At 37.1% G+C, this 19323-nt stretch overlaps 2 protein-coding genes across 2 annotated transcripts in view; one reads left to right on the forward strand and one right to left on the reverse strand.

Moving 5' to 3' along the window:
* Positions 1–19323, reverse strand: part of Ano3 (anoctamin 3) — a 255321-nt gene that overhangs the window by 180669 nt on the left and 55329 nt on the right. Inside the window, exons 2-3 of the mRNA XM_028882377.2 lie at positions 13863–14057; positions 6787–6858 (exon numbers count right to left, since the gene is read on the reverse strand). Of these exons, the coding sequence (XP_028738210.1) occupies positions 6787–6858; positions 13863–14057 (267 nt within the window). The remainder of the gene's footprint in view (positions 1–6786; positions 6859–13862; positions 14058–19323) is intronic.
* Positions 10167–11828, forward strand: LOC114702100 (developmental pluripotency-associated protein 4-like). Its single transcript, XM_028882379.2, has one exon. The coding sequence runs from the start codon at positions 10422–10424 to the stop codon at positions 11316–11318; it is 897 nt and encodes a 298-aa protein (XP_028738212.1). The 5' UTR covers positions 10167–10421; the 3' UTR covers positions 11319–11828.

The raw sequence follows: 19323 nt of genomic DNA on the forward strand, positions 1-19323 counted from the left end.
TGTTTTGGGTCTTACTAAAGACAGTATTATTTGTATTCAATCCTCCTCGTTTGACAATGCATTTCTTTCACAGATGCCTACAATATCAATTAAATTTCAAATAAAAAATTCTATGAGTAATAACATTGAAATTTTGTATCAAACATCCATCATATTTTCCCTTCTATAAACCTTTTCTTCACATCATAGCATTTCAGAAATTAAAATAAGGTTCACAATATACATATTTAACAAACATGGTAACTCTCCACTTTCCCCTGAAAGTTCTTAGTAATTTAATGGTGCTTTCGGCACTTAATTGCATCTTGACACTCAGAAAATGAAAACTTAAGAAAAAAAATGACTTTCAAAGCACCAACCACAGAAGCTTCTGGGCCAGTAACACTTGATGACATTTGCCATAACCAATAGAACTCTTACTGATTTTTCCTTTCCCAAAGGTCTAACAACATGCACCCAATAAAAGAAAACAGTTTGAAATTTAAGAAAAGTTAAATCACATGTTGACATAAGGAAGCTAATAGAGTGAGAAAAGTATGAACTGTAGCTTCAACAATATAACTTAAAATCTAGGCTTTCTCATTTACTATTAAAATGACAGTGGGTTTGCAAGAGTCTCCTAACATAAAATTGGGAGGTAATAAAATATTTATAGGGATTACTTCCTAGGACTAAATGGAAAAAATCCATGAAAAATTACTTGAAAAAAATATTAAACAAACACATATTCCTTCTGTTTGCTATTAATTTACAATTCTAGTACTTATATATCTGTAAGATAAATGGCATTTGGAGTTTCTTAAAAGGACATACCTTTCATTTTCTACCCTAAGTAGGTGTCTTTGATAAAAGAATAAAGTTTGCAGCCAGAACTGAGATTATAATTTCAGTAGCTATCATATTCCAACTGCCATTATTTCTCATAATGTCATTTCATCTAATTATTTATTCTATTTTACCAAAGGTACAAGAGAGATGCCTGGGAATGGATGAGGGTCCTTTTGGAGAATTTTGAATGTGTGAGAACATTATCAGTCTGTTTCCCTAATTTGAAACTTTTCTATTTAAAGTTTATCTAGGGTTATCAGAATATATGAGAATGCATAATTAAATAATTATAGTGGGTTAACATTTTCATGTTTATAATTTACATGTCTTATCCAACATACATTGTATTACTTGACTGTCACAAAAATCTTAATTCTATCCTGCTTGATATCCATTGTATAAGAAGGGAATCAACAATGTCTTCATTTTACAACTCAGAAAGCTGACGTACAAATGGTGTGAATCCAGGTAGTAAGATGTAGGATTGGCATACAAAATTACCCCCTTTGAATGATAACATATTCATTTTTTTTATAATTATCCATATGGAACTTTCTTTGGATGATCCCTATATAGATTATTCAGGGATTTAATATAGTGATAATGAGGACCCAGGATGTAATAAAGTTTTTCTATTCCTGTATTTCTTATTTGTCTATAACCATATCTTATTTCTATACTACTATTGCAAGAGAGTTCCATCCATGCTATTGATAGTACTCAGAGAACCCTAGTATGCCTGTGCACCAGTGTTTACTCCACGTAACATCTTATCTTATTCAGGGCAAAAATTTGCCATGCATTTATCCCTAACAGGTTGTTGTTCATTTTTCCTTGTAATGAATGGCAAAGCAGCCAGCGGATGGCACACCAGACTCTCTGAAAGTGTGTGGATGTATCAATATAATCTGACTTATTTCTGCTCCTCACTCCTGTAACTGATCTTAAAATATTTTTGTGCATAAAATAGGTATCATATACTATTGTTGATTATAGGGCTACAAATGCTAACATGACGAACAAGGTCTCTACATTTTCATCTCTAGTAGGGATCCCTAAATAAATCATACAATTTTAAGTCACAATACCCGTTCTGAAGAAATGCTTTGGGACAGAAGGGGGAGCTGGTGTAGATCGGGTTTATTTTAATGTGAGGTTCTGAGATGAGAGCAATATTATGATGAATGAAAAATCACAAGAATAAGTTGACTGCAGCACTTTTACTGAAAAGAAGCATTAAAAACTGGCCTATATAGAATAGACCCAGATTTCACAGGGCCTCTGAAGGCCGAAGTAAGTTTATATTTTAAAAGCAATGAGAAACCTTGGAAAGACTGGAGCAGAGAAATAATGAAATTTAGTTTTCCTTTCAGTATAGCACTGTGGAAAATAGACTGTAAGGATGCAAGAGTTTGATCACAGAGTCTAATTAGACACCCATTGCACCGGGATAGCCAGGAAGTCATAGACCAGACTACGTAAAAGAGTGAATGGGGTAAGCAGTGGTCATATTCTGAATGTGTTTTGAAAGTTGAACCAAGAATACCTGTTAATTATACAAGTTTGACAAATAACTTAAAATGTTTGCCATAAATGTAATGTCATCACCGCAAATGGGGATTTAAGAATAATTCTCTTATTTCTGTAACCTTTAAGTAGGTTAGCTATGTTAGTAGGTAGTTGTTCCTTACATCATATTTGATATGAAATGCTTTTGGGAAACTAATAAAATTTGATAGAGATAATGTCAATGTAAGGAAAGCAAAATTACCATATAATCATTTAGCCATATTACTCTAAGAAGCAACAATTACTACTCAGTCAGTCTGAACTATTGAGCTTGTAGAAAGCAAGTAAATGTCTTAACTTTTTAGTAAGACCCCTTACTAAGAGGCATTAATAACATTAACAAAATTTTGACATTACAATTTGATTGGATAAACACACATTTTGACTGGCTGAAGTCAAATATACCGGTTTTGATTAGATAAGTTTATTTTATTTCTAAGTTAATTAATTTTAAATTGTCTAGTCATAATCAAACACATCCATGTTAATTATCATATCCTTGTCATTTTCCAACTTTAATGGGATTCCAAAACTAATGATTTTAAAATTATAATTTTGTTGAATGATTTATGTGAATGCATGGGTGAATAAATGAGTAACATAACTGAATGTGTACTCTTGAACCCATGTACACACTTGTGTGCATGCACATGTATGTGTGTGTGTGTTTTATAAATACAGATGACAATGACATTCTGACTTTATGAGATGCTTCAGGAAAAGCAGAATTCAGCATTATGTCACACAATAGAATGGAGAAAACAAACAACAAGTTTTGAAAGTCTGGTTAGTTTAAATCAATCATTTCCACAAGTACATTTTTCCATGCAGTTTAATCACAGTTAGAAACTGAAAATATTACAGAATGAGTCTTATGTGGACAGCACTATTTATGTTTTACCTTAAAGATCTTTGTGCATGTGATAATAATGAAAGAGAAGTTGAGGATTAAGACTTCCAGGGAACTCCAGTTCCCTATTGCGTAGCTTTTCATCATCTGAAAATTTATTATATCCATTGAGAACTAGTTTTCAAATTTTTCAAGAGGTGATAATAACAAACTCACCCTCAAGGGATTTTATGAGAATTACATGAGATGAACTAAGAAAAGTGTTGTGTGATAAGAAGTTCAGTGAATTACTGTTGTTATGTTACATCATAAGTATCATATTTGATGGTAATAGGATCTCTAAACATGAATTGGTATGGCAAAGACACGGAGATTCATCAGAATTTAAATGTGAAAATAAACTGAGTCACTAAACACATCAATGAATTTTTTTGGGTGTCCTAGTAGCCATGGTAAAACTATGCTTCTTTGTTTAAGACAAGAGTCAGGCAAACTATAAATTATTGATTCCAATTTACAAATCAAATCACAAATACTCAGAGACATGAAATAAAATGCCACAATTACAGAGTTAGTAGATACAAGAATGATTTGATCGATGGATGGATTAGAAAAGTACATTTTAATCAAGAAAGACTTGTAGAAGGCAACTGTGATTGTTAGTACTGTTTGTCATTTGATAGGATCTGGAATAATCTAAAACACCAGCCACAAGGCGAGCATGTGAGTGGTCATCTAGGTTAGGCTAAGCTCTGGCCATATCTGTGAGGAACTAAATTGATTAAGTTAACTGAAGTGGGAAGACCCACCCAACATTATTTGGCTTGTGTGCTGGACTATATAAATGGAATTAGTGGCTGAGCACAAACACCACTTGCACTCTGCCCTTAAGAGGTGATGCAAAGTGACCAGTTACCTCAAGCTCTAGCCTGCATGGTTTCTCTACCATGATGGATCAAACACTTGAACTATGAGCCTAAAAATAGATCCTCCTTCCTTAAGTTGTTTTTATCAGGATGTTTATCATAGCAGCTGGAGAAGTAACTAAAACATCAGCTCTGCAGGAAGCATAAGCTCTAATGCAATAAAAGTAAGTTCTTCCTTCAGAGCTCCTCCTTCAAGGAAGGGGAAATATCAGTCCTCAATGAAACAGTGTCTACATGCAGTCAGTTATACTGCAGCATTAATATTCTCATTAGCAGTGCCAAGTAGTTCACTGTGAAAAGGGAAAGTCATTACACAGATGCACTTGTTTGGTTCACAGTGCTTGGAAATTCCTGTTCAATACCTTCAAATACAATGGTGCTCTGAAGGCAAATGCAGAAAATAAGACTGCTTGGCATTTGCAGCTGAACATGCATTGCTGACATGCTCATGTTTATTTAATTATACTCAATGCTTCTTACTTCCTTTGACCTCCCTTCAATGATAAGGAAAACATCATATTACAGAGATACAGTAGACTTTCTTTTTTGTTATTTGACTATTTTATACTTTTAATATCATACTTACCCTCCTAACTCATCTCAGATACAGGACTACTTTCAAATCCACCTAACTTTTTTTTTTCCTTGTCAAGACCAATTTGTGCTGCCCAAACATCTTTACATGTGTGGTCTTCTATTAGAGAGTAGTTGACTTACTGAGGACTACACTCTTAGAGAAGACTGTCTTTTCCTCTCACAGCAGAATGGACAATATCTTCAGGGCTAGTCATTGAATTTCACACCAAACTCCCATCTCCAGGCTGGAATTTGGTCTGGTTTGGGGTTGCATACATTTTGTGCATGCTGTCATAACTAGTGTGAGTTATATCTGCAACTTCCCTGTTGTATCCTATAGACACTGTTTCCTTTAGTCACCCACTCCTCAAGCTATTATACTCTTGCTTCCCCCTCCTCTACCATGAACTTTGATCTGTTGGAAGACTGGATGTAGTATATATGTTCAATAAGGGCTGAGAACTCTGCAGTCGTTTATTCTCCACATCATGGCCAATTGTAGACTTCTCTGTTAATCCCCACCTACTGTAAAGAGAACCTTCTAAGAGATAAGTGATAAAAGTATCTGTCAACTAGGAGCTATATCCGCATGGATTATGTGGGTGTTCAGCATGATTATAGTCACACAAATATTAGCAAATTTCCTTATAATGGCAGTTTTCCATTTAAATACGGTTTGCGAAATTTGAAATGGATAAGTTTTTTTCTCTCCTTTTAATGTCAGTCTTGCTATCAGCTCAGATTAACCTGAAAGCTGTAATCTGTTTCAGCATTCTGAATACTGGAGTTACAGACTGACAAATTATAAAATATCAAGTGTAAAGCTGGACAAGTAGAAGGATATCAATATCAGATGGGTTGAGACCCACCAACACAATTTGTTCCAATCTACTGGGTATAGGAAAAAATACATTCAATTTGGAATAACAAATTTTCAAAAAAAAATAAGATCATTGGAATTTTAATGAGAGTATTTTGATTCTGGTGTAATTGTTAAAGTATTAAGTGGTACTAGTTTAGTAAAAATTTAATGTAAACTTTACTACCTGTGTGGATGTGTTGAATAAAGAAAACCAAGTATTTTCATGTTGTTTTGTTTTCAGAAAATGAGTGACTGAAGATCATGCTACAAAATGAGGTATTGAAGCAAAAAACTTTCTTGTGTTCTGATGAAAAGTTCCTTTTGATTTTTTATGTGAAATGAACCAGATAATGTTTAATTAGGAAATTAATAAGGTAGCCCTGTTTCTATGCCAGCTTAAAAAATATTATGAAAACATGATTAATTTGTAGTTCTCAGAATGTTGTCACAACACAGTTCAAGGTAGTGCAAATGTTGAAATGTCTTGACAATCTCTAAAAAATTAGAACAAGATAAAAACATTGGGCTAGGCATTTTTTGTCTTTGCTACATTTATGTTTAGCCAGGAAATAATAAAAAGTGTGGATATTCATGTCACCCCCTAGACAAATTAAACCTGATCATGTGTTGCTGGTGTGATCACAGAATTTTAAAAGCTCTCAGAAGTCTTCAGTCTCTCCACACTTAATCAAAAAGGCAATGCAAACACATCAACAGTATTTTCATAAAGAAAACTCATGACCAGTATCTGTTAGTTATAGATTAATTTTGAACTTTATAGGAAAAGTATAGAAAAACATGTATATTATTCACTAATGGAGAACCACGATAGATCTTTCAACTTTTACTAGCACAAAAAGCATTCAGTGGCAAAATTTGGTACATTTCATGATATCAGTGTAAATATATTTATTTGTATAGAATGGAAAGAAATTCATAAGAAGTTAAAAGTAAAATTCACTGACATTTTGTTATAGTATTATTCACTGCAGTCTCATATTATTTGAGTTTTAAATTGTGTGATAAGTCAATTAATAATTATAAAACTCAGATTTTTATATTCACTGCTCAAATTTTAAAGACCCCAAAATGAACATTTTTACGCAAAATTATTCTAGATTTGAAGAACATAGTTTATTTTTGGCGAGAGGAAAATAAATTGGAAATTAACTCACCCAAGCAAAACTCACTGAAGTCAGCAAAGGAACATTTGAGAGTAGAGTCTTTTTTACTCTCCTCAGAATTAACTGTAAAACAAAGACACTTTGTAATTTGGGGAAATAAATGCATAACTATAAAATGCCTATAATACCTGATGTCTAAATGATGCTCAATTAAAAAAAAAAAAGTTTTAAGTTAATGTATGGAGATTTAAATTTTATTTGAACAACAGTCAAAATTTAACTTTTAACAAAACACCACCTATGTTACATTTTAACATGTTCATTCTCTTGAGCAATTAACACCATTGTAAATGACTGTAAGTTGACTATAATAGAAAATGTTGCTCTATTATTGAAAAGAAAATATTAGTATTCCCAAGTTGTCCAGAAGAAGAAAGAACTGCCAGATTAACAACTTTTCACAAGCTGACCCTGACTTTCAGGAAATGAAGTGAACAGGGAAGAAGTATCAATCTGACAATCCACAATCTTTTATAAAAGGAACTCCTGCTCTTTTGAGGACACTCAATGATACCACTGCAAAGTCCAGATTGCCCAATAGACCCGCAAAACAATTTTGGGGCTCAGGTTCCAAAAGATCTCAGTTTTAAGGGAACTAAGTCTATGTTGATGGTACAGGGGGAGAGGGATATAAAAATGAATTTGGAGTTTTCCCACACAAGGCATTTTGTGCCATGGTGGTCACATATGTCAACATCAGGATGTCTCTCCTGAGAGCAAAGAGGAGTCTTTCAAAATTATCAGGGAAAGATGTTTTCCAACATCAACCATCATCAATCCAGCTTGGGAGACATTTTGTTTGTGACATATGTCCCTCCACACACAAACAATTAACTTTTCTGTGTGTTAACAACATAGATTAAAAAAAGAAAAGTAAGCCGGGCGTGGTGGCGCACGCCTTTAATCCCAGCACTTGGGAGGCAGAGGCAGGCGGATCTCTGTGAGTTCGAGGCCAGCCTGGGCTACCAAGTGAGCTCCAGGAAAGGCGCAAAGCTACACAGAGAAACCCTGTCTCGAAAAAACCAAAAAAAAAAAAAAAAAAAAAAAAAAAAAAGAAAGAAAGAAGAAAAGTAAAACAAAATTCTGCATTTCTATAAAGACTCTTAATGCAATACATTTTCATTGGAAAAACATCAAGAGGAGAATGGAAAAATATAAGCATCTATTGAATGACAGAGTATGGCTCCATTTTATGATCAGGGTTGTCTAAAAGTATATTATGTGTCTTACATGAGTAAATGTGTGAACAAGAGTATGCCAGCTCCAATTTTTCTTCACTATAGCATCTTTTTTGGTATATGCTTTAAAATTCAACTCTGTTCTGCTCCCAATACTGTGGTGATATTGTGTCCCCCCAAAATATTGTGCACTCTAATAAACTTATCTGGGGTCAGAGAACAGAACAGCCACTAGATATAGAGGCCAGAAAATGGTGGCACACACGCCTTTAATCCTAGCATTCCAGAGGCAGAGATCTGCCTGGATCTCTGTGAGTTCAAGGCCATACTGGAAACAGCCAGGCCTGGTAACAAGAGCCTTTAATCCCAGGAAGTGATGGCAGAAAGCAAAAAGGCATACAAGGCGTGAGGACCAGAAACTAGAAGTTTTTGGCCTGGTTAAGCTTTTAGGCTTTTGAGCAGTAGTTCAGCTGAGACCCATTTGGATGAGGACTCAGAGGCTTCCAGACTGAGGAAACAGGATCAGCCGAAGAATTTGCAAGGTGAGGAAGCTGTGGCTGGTTCTGCTTCTCTGATCTTCCAACATTCACCCCAATACCTGGCTCTGAGTTTGCTTTTATTAATAAGACTCTCTAACAATTCGTGCTACACAATACCACCTCATCTCTAGTTATCAATTCTTTACTGTTTTGGTATCACTATGAATGAAAACAGTTGGTATTTCTTACTTTTAAATATATTAATTCCATAACAACTGGATTCATTGTGAAATTTTCTTACATTTCTCAAATCTTTTATGGCCTTCCCATTTCCCTCTCTTTTCCCTACCTGCCTCTTACTGATCCTTTTATTATTCTCTAATAGTCTGACTTTGACTTTGCTTTCCTGACTGTGCCTTCCTTCCCAGATTCAAAGCATATTCTATTTGTCTCTATGAATCTGGCCTTATCTCATTTAATATGAACATTTCCAATTCTATTCTTTTCCCTGAAGTGACAAGCATTCCATTCTCTGCCTTTATGGATAATATTCTATTGTGAATAAAGGTCACATTTTGTTTACCTGTCTATGTATTGATGGGCATAAGATGGCTCTGTAAAAGCTATTATAAATGAGGCGTTAATATACATGGGCATGTAGGTATCCTTACTATATTCAGCCTTTGCTTCGTTTAGAAGCATAAAAATTAATTTCCAAAATGAATTTACAACTATTTTGCATTATTAATAGTGTATAGAGTTCTTTGTTTACATATATCCTCTCCAAAATTTATTAGTATGTTTTGTTTAGTTGCTTTGTTTGTGCCTCTCTTGTTTGACTGATAGCCATTCCAAATGAGATAAGATGGAAGTACATTTTAGAAGATTTTGCTGTTGTTATTTGTCTGTTTGGTTTTCTGTTTTGTTTTGATAGATTCTCACCCTATAGCTGAGATTGACTTTGAAACAATTATATATTGACCATGCTGGCTTCAGACTAATAATCTGCCATTCTCCACATCCACAGTGTTAGGTTTCAGACACAGTTTACCAAGCCTGGAACTTGATGGAGCTTTACACTCAATTTCCCTGATGACTTCACTTGTCAGATATTTTATATGTACTTGTCCATTTACTGCTGTGGGATGTTCTGTATGTCCTGTGGGAGCCCTTCTTGGGTTCTTTGTGGTGTTACCCAGCAGGTCCGCATAGAGGATGATTAGGACCATGGGCCTGAGTGCAAGTGTCTGAGATGGTCTGCACTTGGCTGTGCTGGGGGATGGTCTGTATGTCAAGTTGTTCTGATTGATCAATAAATAAAACCTGATTGGCTGTGGCTAGGCAGGAAGGATAGGCAGGACTAACAGAGAGGAGAAATAAAAGGACAGGAAGGCAGAAGGACTGACTGCCAGATGCCGCCAGCACAAGAAGCATGTGAAGATGCTGGTAAGCCATGAGCCACGTGGCAAGGTATAGATTTCTAGAAATGGGTTACTTTAAGATATAAGAAAAGTTAGCAAGAAGCCTGCCACGGCCATACAGTTTGTATGCAATATAAGTCTCTGTGTTTGCTTGGTTGGGTCTGAGCGGCTGTGGGACTGGCAGGTGACAAGGATTTGTCCTGACTGTGGGCAAGGCAGGAAGACTCTGGCAACAATTTACTCCTTCATTTATAAATTGTCTTCTCAGTCCTTTGATCATTCTGATTGTTTGTTCTTTATGTGTTTATTTTTTTCTTGTAGATCTTTATTCTGGAAATTAATCTACCAACAGATGAATAGCTGTCCCTTCCTTGTTTCTTCTGCTATGCAAAAGCATTTCAATTTGATGCAGTCCCATTTGTCAATTCTTATTATTTTCTTAGCCATTAGAGTCATATTCAAAAAGTCTTAGAGAAAAAGCCGACTGAGGCCAGAGGTCATTTGGAAGCTGGAAGAATTTTCTTTTGCCGGGTTCATCTGATTTGAAGATGGAGCATGCTGGAAGCAAGGAGTGGAGCAGCACAGGAGAGTCAAGAGAAGTAGACTGCCAGATGTCCAGTCAGCCAAGCACATCCTTTGCAAAGAGCCCGGCAAAGGGGAAAAAACAAAGAAAGACAGTGAAAGATAATGATTGTAAACCAAAGGAGGAAGCAGGAGATGCTGAGACTCCAAGACCCACTCGTAGGAAGGTACCAATTCCTCCTCTACCGGCCCATCTGCCCCCAGTGAACCTGATTCACCGCGATGTTTCGCAGGCATGGTGCCAGGAAGTGAAGCTGAGCAGCAAAGGCCAGAAATTAGATGCTTATAAACGACTTCTTGCAAGGGCTTTCCCAGAGCAAATGTCCGATTTAAAGAACGTTCCTGACACACCCAAAGAGGCCAGAGTGAAGACATTTCGAAAGAAAATGAAGACAGAGGAGGGTGAAGTGCCTTGTCCTCAGATGGCAGTTCCCCTTGAAGTGGTCCCTATACCTGTACCTGAGGAGCAGGTACCTGCCCTTACGGAGCCTCCTGTCCTCTATGAAGAAGTCAGCACCACAACTGTTGTGACCACAACTGCCTCGGAGGCCGTGTTGGCATCTTGGGCCAGAATTGCAGCCAATGCTAAGAAAAATGAGGCAGTGCCATCCACAGCAACATCAGAGACCTATGGGGAAATGTGGTGTGTGGTTCATGGGAGAAGCCTTCCTGCAAACTCAAGTGGTTGGGCTCGGCTGCAGTTACATGCTGGACAGGCCTGGGTCTCTGAGAAGAAAGGGAAAGTGATTGCCCTCTTCCTGCTTCCAGCCTGCAACTTTCCACCCCCACACCTGGAGGACAACATGCTGTGCCCCAAGTGTGTTCACAAGAACAAGATCTTAAATAAGAGCCTCCATGGATAAAGGGAAGATCTCTTAGGTTTGGGCTAGCTGCTGTCATCACCCACTCTGGCGGAGTGGTCTATGGAACTGCAGCCAAGATAGAGACTGATGGAAACCCGAATCTATGCCCTGGAAGATGCCCATATCACCCAGAAACTATGGGACATTCGCTAATTGTTGCTGTAGTTTGAGCAGCTTGAGAAATGAACCAGTGAAGCCACCAAGACGCAATGAACCTCTGTTCATTGTGAAGACTAGGTTTAAGTAGCTATACCTCCTCCTGTTGTGTGAAGAACAGAAAGTGTCCTACAGGTTTTGCTGCAAAGAGGTCCTGGGTCAGGAATATGACATCTCCAGACATAGTACTTAGATATAGTACTGCTTGTCCTGTCTCCAGCACAATAGGGTCTTGGCCAGTTCTGTGGTCCATTATAGAGACTTAGCTTATGCCTGTAGCCTCCGCATGCCCCCTTTCCTGGGTTGTGTTATGTTAGTGTGTGGTCCTTAAGTGTGTTTTCTACTGTTGCAAAATATTACACCAAAAAAAAGTCTTAGAATATTTTTAAGTGTTCTTATTTTTCCCTCTTAAGTTTCTGGTTTATGCCAAGGCCTTTGATCTATTCTGATTTGCTTTTTGTGAATGATGATACAGAGGTATAGAGTTTCTTCTGCATGTTATTTTTCAAGTGTTTGCTAACGATTCTTTTATCTACAACATCTATGATGGCAACATTGTCAATGTAAGGTGACTATAGATGCAGAGATTTATTAGTCCATGTATTGAATACTGTGCCTGTGCCATGTTGTCTTTAGTACTATGGAACTGTAGTGTGGCTTTGTTTGCCTGCTTCCATGTTTGAGAAAGAGAGTGTCTATGGAGGATGGGCTAGCCTGGACCTCACTATATAGCCCAGTTTGTCAACATCATGAACTTCTGCTTAAACCTGTTGAGTGCTATGATTAAAAGCAATGCATTTACTCAATGCATTTGAGTAACAGGAGGCAAAAATGGATACTTATCTCATTCTGATCCCAGAGCAATGATTTAACTTTTGCCCAATTCAATAAAATGTTATTGGTAGCTTTGCTGAATATAATTTCTATTACATATAGTCATATTCCTTATATTGCTAATTTCTTCAAGAGTTTTCATGATAAAAGGTTTTTGAATTTATCAGAGGTCATTTTTGTTTCTATTGAGAATACTTTGATATTAATGTCCTTCAGTTTCTTTACCTGATATATTACATTTATTGATTTTCTTATGTTGAAATATCCATTCTTGAATCACTAGAAAGAAATTAACTTTCAATCATTATAGCATGTTTTAAAATAATGATTTTATTTATTTATTTTTGAGAATTTCATACATGTTGGTATTAATTCCCCTCCTTAACTCCTTCTAGCTCCTCTCCCACCTCCCTACCCAGCCATATCTATGTTCTTTCCCTTTCTTAAAACACACACACACACACACACACACACACACACACACACACAAAGACAAAAGTCCCATTTGTGTTGGCCAACTACTGCTTATGAAGTCCACTTTGGAGTATGGTTGATATACCCAGTGTCAAGCCATGGAAGAAAACTGATTTTCTGTTTCTCAGCAGGTATCAATTGTGAATAGTTTATTGGCTAGGGGTGAGATTTCAGGCTTTCTTTCCTCTTCTGTGCTGAGATTTTGTCTGTGTTGAGTGTCTGTGGGCATTGTCCATGCTGCCTATCTTATTTTTTCACTCTCAGTGTGTGTGTGTGTGTGTGTGTGTGTGTGTGTGTGTGTGTGTGTATGGTGATGGTGTGAGATTCCTAATGGCAGGAAGTACTAGATCTTATTTTGTATTCTGATGAGTCAGTCAACCTATACCTTTATTTCAGAATTAAAACCATTTATATGTAGCATTATAATTTAAAGGTATGTACTAATTGCTGGTATTTTTTTTTGGGGGGGTGATTTTTCCTAGTTGTTTAAGATGATATGTATAATTTTATTTCTCCTTTATTTATGTTGGAGAATTGATAATTTACTAAATAACTACTTGATAGTTTTCATTATTGCTATTGAATTATCTGTTTTTCTAGCAATATTTAATCTGTCTGAGGTTTTGTGTTTATGTACATATTTCTTACTTTTGTGTGCAATTCCTTTGAGTGTCTTCAGGTGGTGCTTTTTGAAAGGAAATAGAATTCTTTATTGCTGACACATTACTGAATACAGTCTGTAAATTATTGCCAGGGATGTTCTATCAACAGGGATATAAAATAGGAGTCATATGAGCTGGTGACTCATGAGCTGGCTTTGTCTTCCTCTTAACACACCCAATATAAAGTTCAGATTCCCATGGGATAGGCAACTTGTAAAGCAAGACAAAAATAAACATACATCTAGCCAACTAGCCTTTCCTAGGACCCATATACTGTACTGATTTCCTACTTTCGCCAGACTCATTCCTAAAGAGTTAAGTAAATACTAGCCAAATGTAGCAAAGCAGGAAAAAAGCAATTATTAAAATGCCTTATTTTTTAAAAACTTAACAGCAGATAATATAAACTGTCACTCACCGTGCTCAGGCTTATCAGCAGAAAGAAATGTTACAGAAGTTGGAGCCTGAGATTCACTCTCAGTTGACTGGAAGAGTGAGGCAGATTGGCTCAAGCTTTTTGAATGAGCATAGCTGTGAGCCAGGCAAGGCAAGGATCTCCGAGATGGTTTCAACGAAGCTTCTGTTGTTATCTCACTTTTGCTTACATTCATTCCTATAAATACAAAATGATGATTATTAGTAATGGAATTCTTGTATCAGAGACCAATAAATAAGTTTTATAATGGTAGTTCCTGGAATATACTCTTAAAAATTAAAAAAATCTAGATTTGAGAAATGAATTTGTTTTGTTTCTTTTTGCCAAGGGAAGAGTCATATAGATATGGCAATAAATAGCTTCTCATCAAGTTGAGCTTTCACCATTTTTGAGGGTTCTGAAACAAAAGAAACTGGACAAATACTTAAGCAGTTATGATGACGATTACTAGGACTGTTAATGTGTAAACCTAGCAGTTATGATGGCAATTACTAGGACTGTTAATGTGTAAACCTAACTGTTTAGGTTTGCAAGCAGAAGAATAAACCAAACCCAACACATCCAAATTAGTGTTATTGAAAAGACCCCACATTTGTATTCTATTTAAAAGCACAAATGAAATAAACAGTCACCTAGAACTGGCATTAATGTAACACAGAATGGTACAAAAAATGACCAGTGAGTAAGGGTTAAGAGGGAACATTACAATAGTTGTTTCCATCATGAACAGAGTCTGTTCTGATGGCAATAAAAATAGCTTCATAGAATTCTTCTTTTTAAAATTTGCATTTTCCAGATGAATAAGGATGTTGAATATTTAAGTAAAATTTATTTAAAAATTCTGTATACAATATAGTTGGTCATCCTCCTTCAACTTCTCCCAGATCCTGCCCACCTCCTTACCTACCCAAATGCATTCTCTTCTCTCTCTCTCTCTCTCTCTCTCTTCTCTCTCTCTCTCTCTCTCTCTCTCTCCTTCCCTCTCTCCCTCCCTCCCCCTCTCTCTCCCTCTTACCCCATCTCACCCTTTCTTTCAAAAGAAAGCAACATGAATAAGCTAACAAGCAGAGATTTTACATGATTATGTATTTGATACTATTATGCAAATAAAATATGAAAAGAATTGGATGTGAGGAAGAATTGTGAATTGATTGAAAGAACTTATATCCACTCTCTTAGCTTTCTAGGACTTTGTAATGACAATGACTGAAACATTTATTCTCAAGTAATACTCTAAGCTACCATTAAAAATACTACATGCTCCCTACAAATGAGGACCAACTATGGTTTAAATACTAAGATCAAGAGATAACATAGAAAAAAATTCTTCAAATAATTTTGACTTCTGTGAATCATCATTTTGCATAAGAACCTCCAGCACAGAACACTAAACTTTTAACTATTTCTCTGTGGCTTTTTTTCAGAGCTGTCTATAGAAATAAGAAAAAAATATAAGTAAACAAACAAATGTTCTTTGGGGAAAACTAAGGGAGATATGCAGATGGAAGCTGGGGATAGCTGAGAGTAAGAATACTGGATGAATAAATCTTCTGTGAACATAGTTGAGCAAATGTCCTTGTGGCATGATTGAGCATCTTTTGGGTATATGTCCAAGAGTGTTATATCTGGGTCTTGAGGTAGATTGCTTCTCAATTTTCTGAGAAACCTCCATATTGATTTTCATAGAGGCTGTACAAGTTTTCACACTCACCAGCAATGGGAGGATAGTTTTCTTTACTCCAATCCTCTCCAGCATGAGCTGTCACTTGTGTTTTTTGTCTTAGCCATTCTGACATGTGGAATCTCAAAGTAGTATTGATTTGCACCTCCCTGATGGCTAAGGATGTTGCACATTTCTTTAATTGTATCTCAGTCATTTTAGATTTTTCTGTTGAGATTCTCTATACATCATTTTAATTGGATTATTTGGTATTTTGATGTCTAGTTTCTTGAGTTCTTTATAGTATTTTGGAAATTAGCTTTCTCTCAAATGTAAAGATGGTAAAGATCTTTTGTCATTCTGTGGGCTGCCATTTTTGTCCTATTGATGGTGTCCTTTGCCTTACAAAAGCTTTTCAGTTTCATGAGGTTACATTTGTTAATTGTCAGTCTTAGTGTCTGCACTGTTGGTGTTCTATTTAGGAAGTTGTTTCCTATGTCAATGCATTCAAGGCTATTCCCCTTTCTCCTCTATTGGGTTCAGTGTATTTGGATTTATGTTGAGTTCTTTGATCTATTTGGACTTGAGTTTTGTGCAAAGTAATAAAGATGGATCAATTTGCTTTCTTTTACATGCAGATATCCAGTTATACCAGCACCATTTGTTGAAGATGCTTTCTTCTTTTCGTTGTACAATTTTGGCTTCTTTGTTGAAAATAAGATGTTCATAGGTGTGTGGATTTACATCTGGATCTTTGATTCGATTCCAATGATCTACCTGTCTGTTTTTATGCCAATACTAGGTGAATTTTATTATTCTACTGTAATAGAGCTTGAAATCTGGGATGGTGACACCTCCGGAAGTTCTTTTATTGTACAGGGTTATTTAGTTGAGTATTGTTCTTTCAAAGTCTGTAAAGAATAGTGTTGGGATTTTAATTAGGATTGCATTAAATCTGTAGATTCTTTTGTTAAGATGGCCATTTTTACTATGTTTATCCTATGGATCCATGAGTATGGGAGACCTTTCTATTTTCTGATATCTTTTCCAATTTCTTTTTTCAAAGACTTGAAATTCTTGTCATACAGGTCTTTCACTTGCTTGGCTAGAGTTGCACCAAGATATTTTATATTATTTGTGGCTATGGTCAAGGGTGTTTTTTCCCTGATTTCTTTCTCAGCCCATTTACCATTTGTATGTAGAAGGGCTTTATTTATTTATTTTACATCCAGGCTGCAGTTTCCCCTCCCTCCTCCCTTTTCTATCGCTCCCTCCCAACTCCCCTCTGTTCCCACCCACCCCCAATCCACTCCTTTCTGTTTCTGTTCATGAAAGGGCAGGTCTCAACTGGATAGCAACAAAACATTTCATATCAAGTTGCAGTAAGACTAAGCCCATGTCCAAGTATTAAGGCTGGGCAAGTGATCCAGTATGAGGAGTAGGGTCACAAAGCCAGTAAAAGAGTATGAGACAGCCCCTGCTTCCACTGTTAGGAATGCTACAAGAGGAACAAGCTACATAACTGTAACATGTATGCAGTGTATCTAGGTCAGTTCCATGCAGGCTCCTGGGTTAAAGACCCTATCTTCATTTTTAATGAGTTTATTATTTAGCACTCTCTTTTTTTAGCATGGAACATACTGCATGAGGGTAGGATTCATGTTTGTCTAGTTAATAAACATATACAGTTTGGGTGCCTGGCAGTATGTCTCCACACATAATATCTGAATGAATATTTAGTCATACAGCAGTGGACAACATAGGGAAAGCTCCATGATACTATAAAGACTAAACATGACCCATTCTCTCTGCACTACTCTGAAACCTAAGTGCACTGTAGTTAGACTTCTGGAATTCTGCTTTAAGTTTAAAAGTTACTTTAGTTTAAATACTAATTTCACAATTTAAATAAGACACACGCATTACAATTACAAGAATTTTGAACTAGGAAGGATTCCCAGGTTCTGGTCAGTCACCTGGGAACATGTTCGTTTCTGAGGGCCATACTGTGCCATACTGATCTGGATGGCCTGTGCTGCCATGGGGGTCATGGTGACTTCCTGGGACCCGGCTGCTGCAGAAGGCCATGTCTGGGTCTGTGGTCCTGTGTCAGCTGGTGTCTGTGATGATGTCCATGGCCTGCATAAGTACAGTGGGTGATAGGAACCACATGTGTGGAAATTTGAGGGTTGAGCTGAGCTAGCCCTGCCCTTTTTGCCCTGGGATAATAGGCCCAGCTCTTTGCTGGATACTATGGCAGATGAGCTGGCCCCACCTCTCAGGGGAGAGCTTAACACACCCTGGAACTCCACCCCTCACCATTGGTGTGCAACTCACCAGGACAGCACACTAGAGCTGAACCTATTGTCAGGGACACCGGTGAGCCTTCTCTGAGGGTGGTAAGGGCAGTAGAGTTGACCCTGCTCCCCTGTCTGTCATGTGGTGGCATGGGTGAGGCAAAGATGCCTTCCCCACCCTGCCCCATGCTACCTGCAATAGGCAAGAGAGCTGGCCCACCAGGGTCATGAGAGTGAGAGGGCTATTCCTGCCCCTCAACAGCTGCTGCACACAGGAGAGCGGTTCCTGCGTACTCCTGGACAACATGCTAGCGTTGACCCTGAGGGCATGAGAGCAGGAAAGCTGACTCCTTACCCCCATATATCCCCTGCAGCAGTAGGAAGAGAGAGCCCTGCACCTCACCTGGGCAAAACATTAGAACTGGCCCTGGTGGTGTGAGTGTGAGTTTGACGGATCTTGGGACCTGAGGACCTGAGAACCGGCCTTGCTGCAGGCTTCACTGGGCATGCTACTAGCCAAGGCAGTGCTGGAGAACTTGCCTGGATAGTAATGTGGAGGGAAAGCTGGAGCGTTGACCAATCCAGCTACCACCTAGGCCCAGAACTATGAGTTAACGCACCCCAACATCCACTGAATCCATAAACTGTCAGAGAATGTGAAGGGGATGAACCTATAGATCCAAAACTGCAGGATTTCCACAACTCAGGACAACAACAGGATATCCAATAGGAGCCCTCGAGAAAGCCCATTATTGATAGTGTAGCAGAAACAAAAGACCATCCCATCCCATGCTATCCCATCCCATACCATGTTATCCCATCCCATCCCATGCTATCTTATTCCCTCCTTTTTTTCTTCCCTCCCCATCCTGAGCAACACAGATTCAATAGTTACCAATAGTTGTGTTAGTAGCCAGCTCTTTAAAATGGTAATGAATATTAACACTATGCCACCAAGTATAAACTTAAAACTGAAACTAAGTGGTAAGCTTACAAATTCAAGACTCCAAAACTCACAGTAAAAGATTTATTTAAAGCAAGCTATCTCAAAGCAAAACTGACAGTTTGTTAGTGGTTCTTATAATGTATATTTTCCTAAGTGAATTTTTATCATTCTACCAAGCATTAGGTGCATTTTATGGTCATACATCTATGTATTTCAAGTTTTCAGAATATAGACCCCTTTTCATTTTTTGCTATCATAGCCCAGTTCAATTTCTTTTTGCCTCCCATTCTGAATCCTCCTTTTACTTAGAGTTCCTAGAAACAAAGCTACTTTTATGTAGTAAAGTTAAATTAGAATTTATTTTCTGTGTAATGAAAAAAATAAGGTTTTTATGTAAAATGTATATGTTTATTATTTCAAAGCTTCTATAGGTCATAAGACATTTTCAGTGGCTGCCTCTATGTTAAGACAATAAAATAGTTGAAAGAGGATCCCCAAAAGAAATGCTTAAGGGACAGTCTCCTATGTTAAAAGAAAGTA

This window comes from Peromyscus leucopus, chromosome 4, assembly GCF_004664715.2.
Source record: "Peromyscus leucopus breed LL Stock chromosome 4, UCI_PerLeu_2.1, whole genome shotgun sequence".
Taxonomy (NCBI): Eukaryota; Metazoa; Chordata; class Mammalia; order Rodentia; family Cricetidae; genus Peromyscus; species Peromyscus leucopus.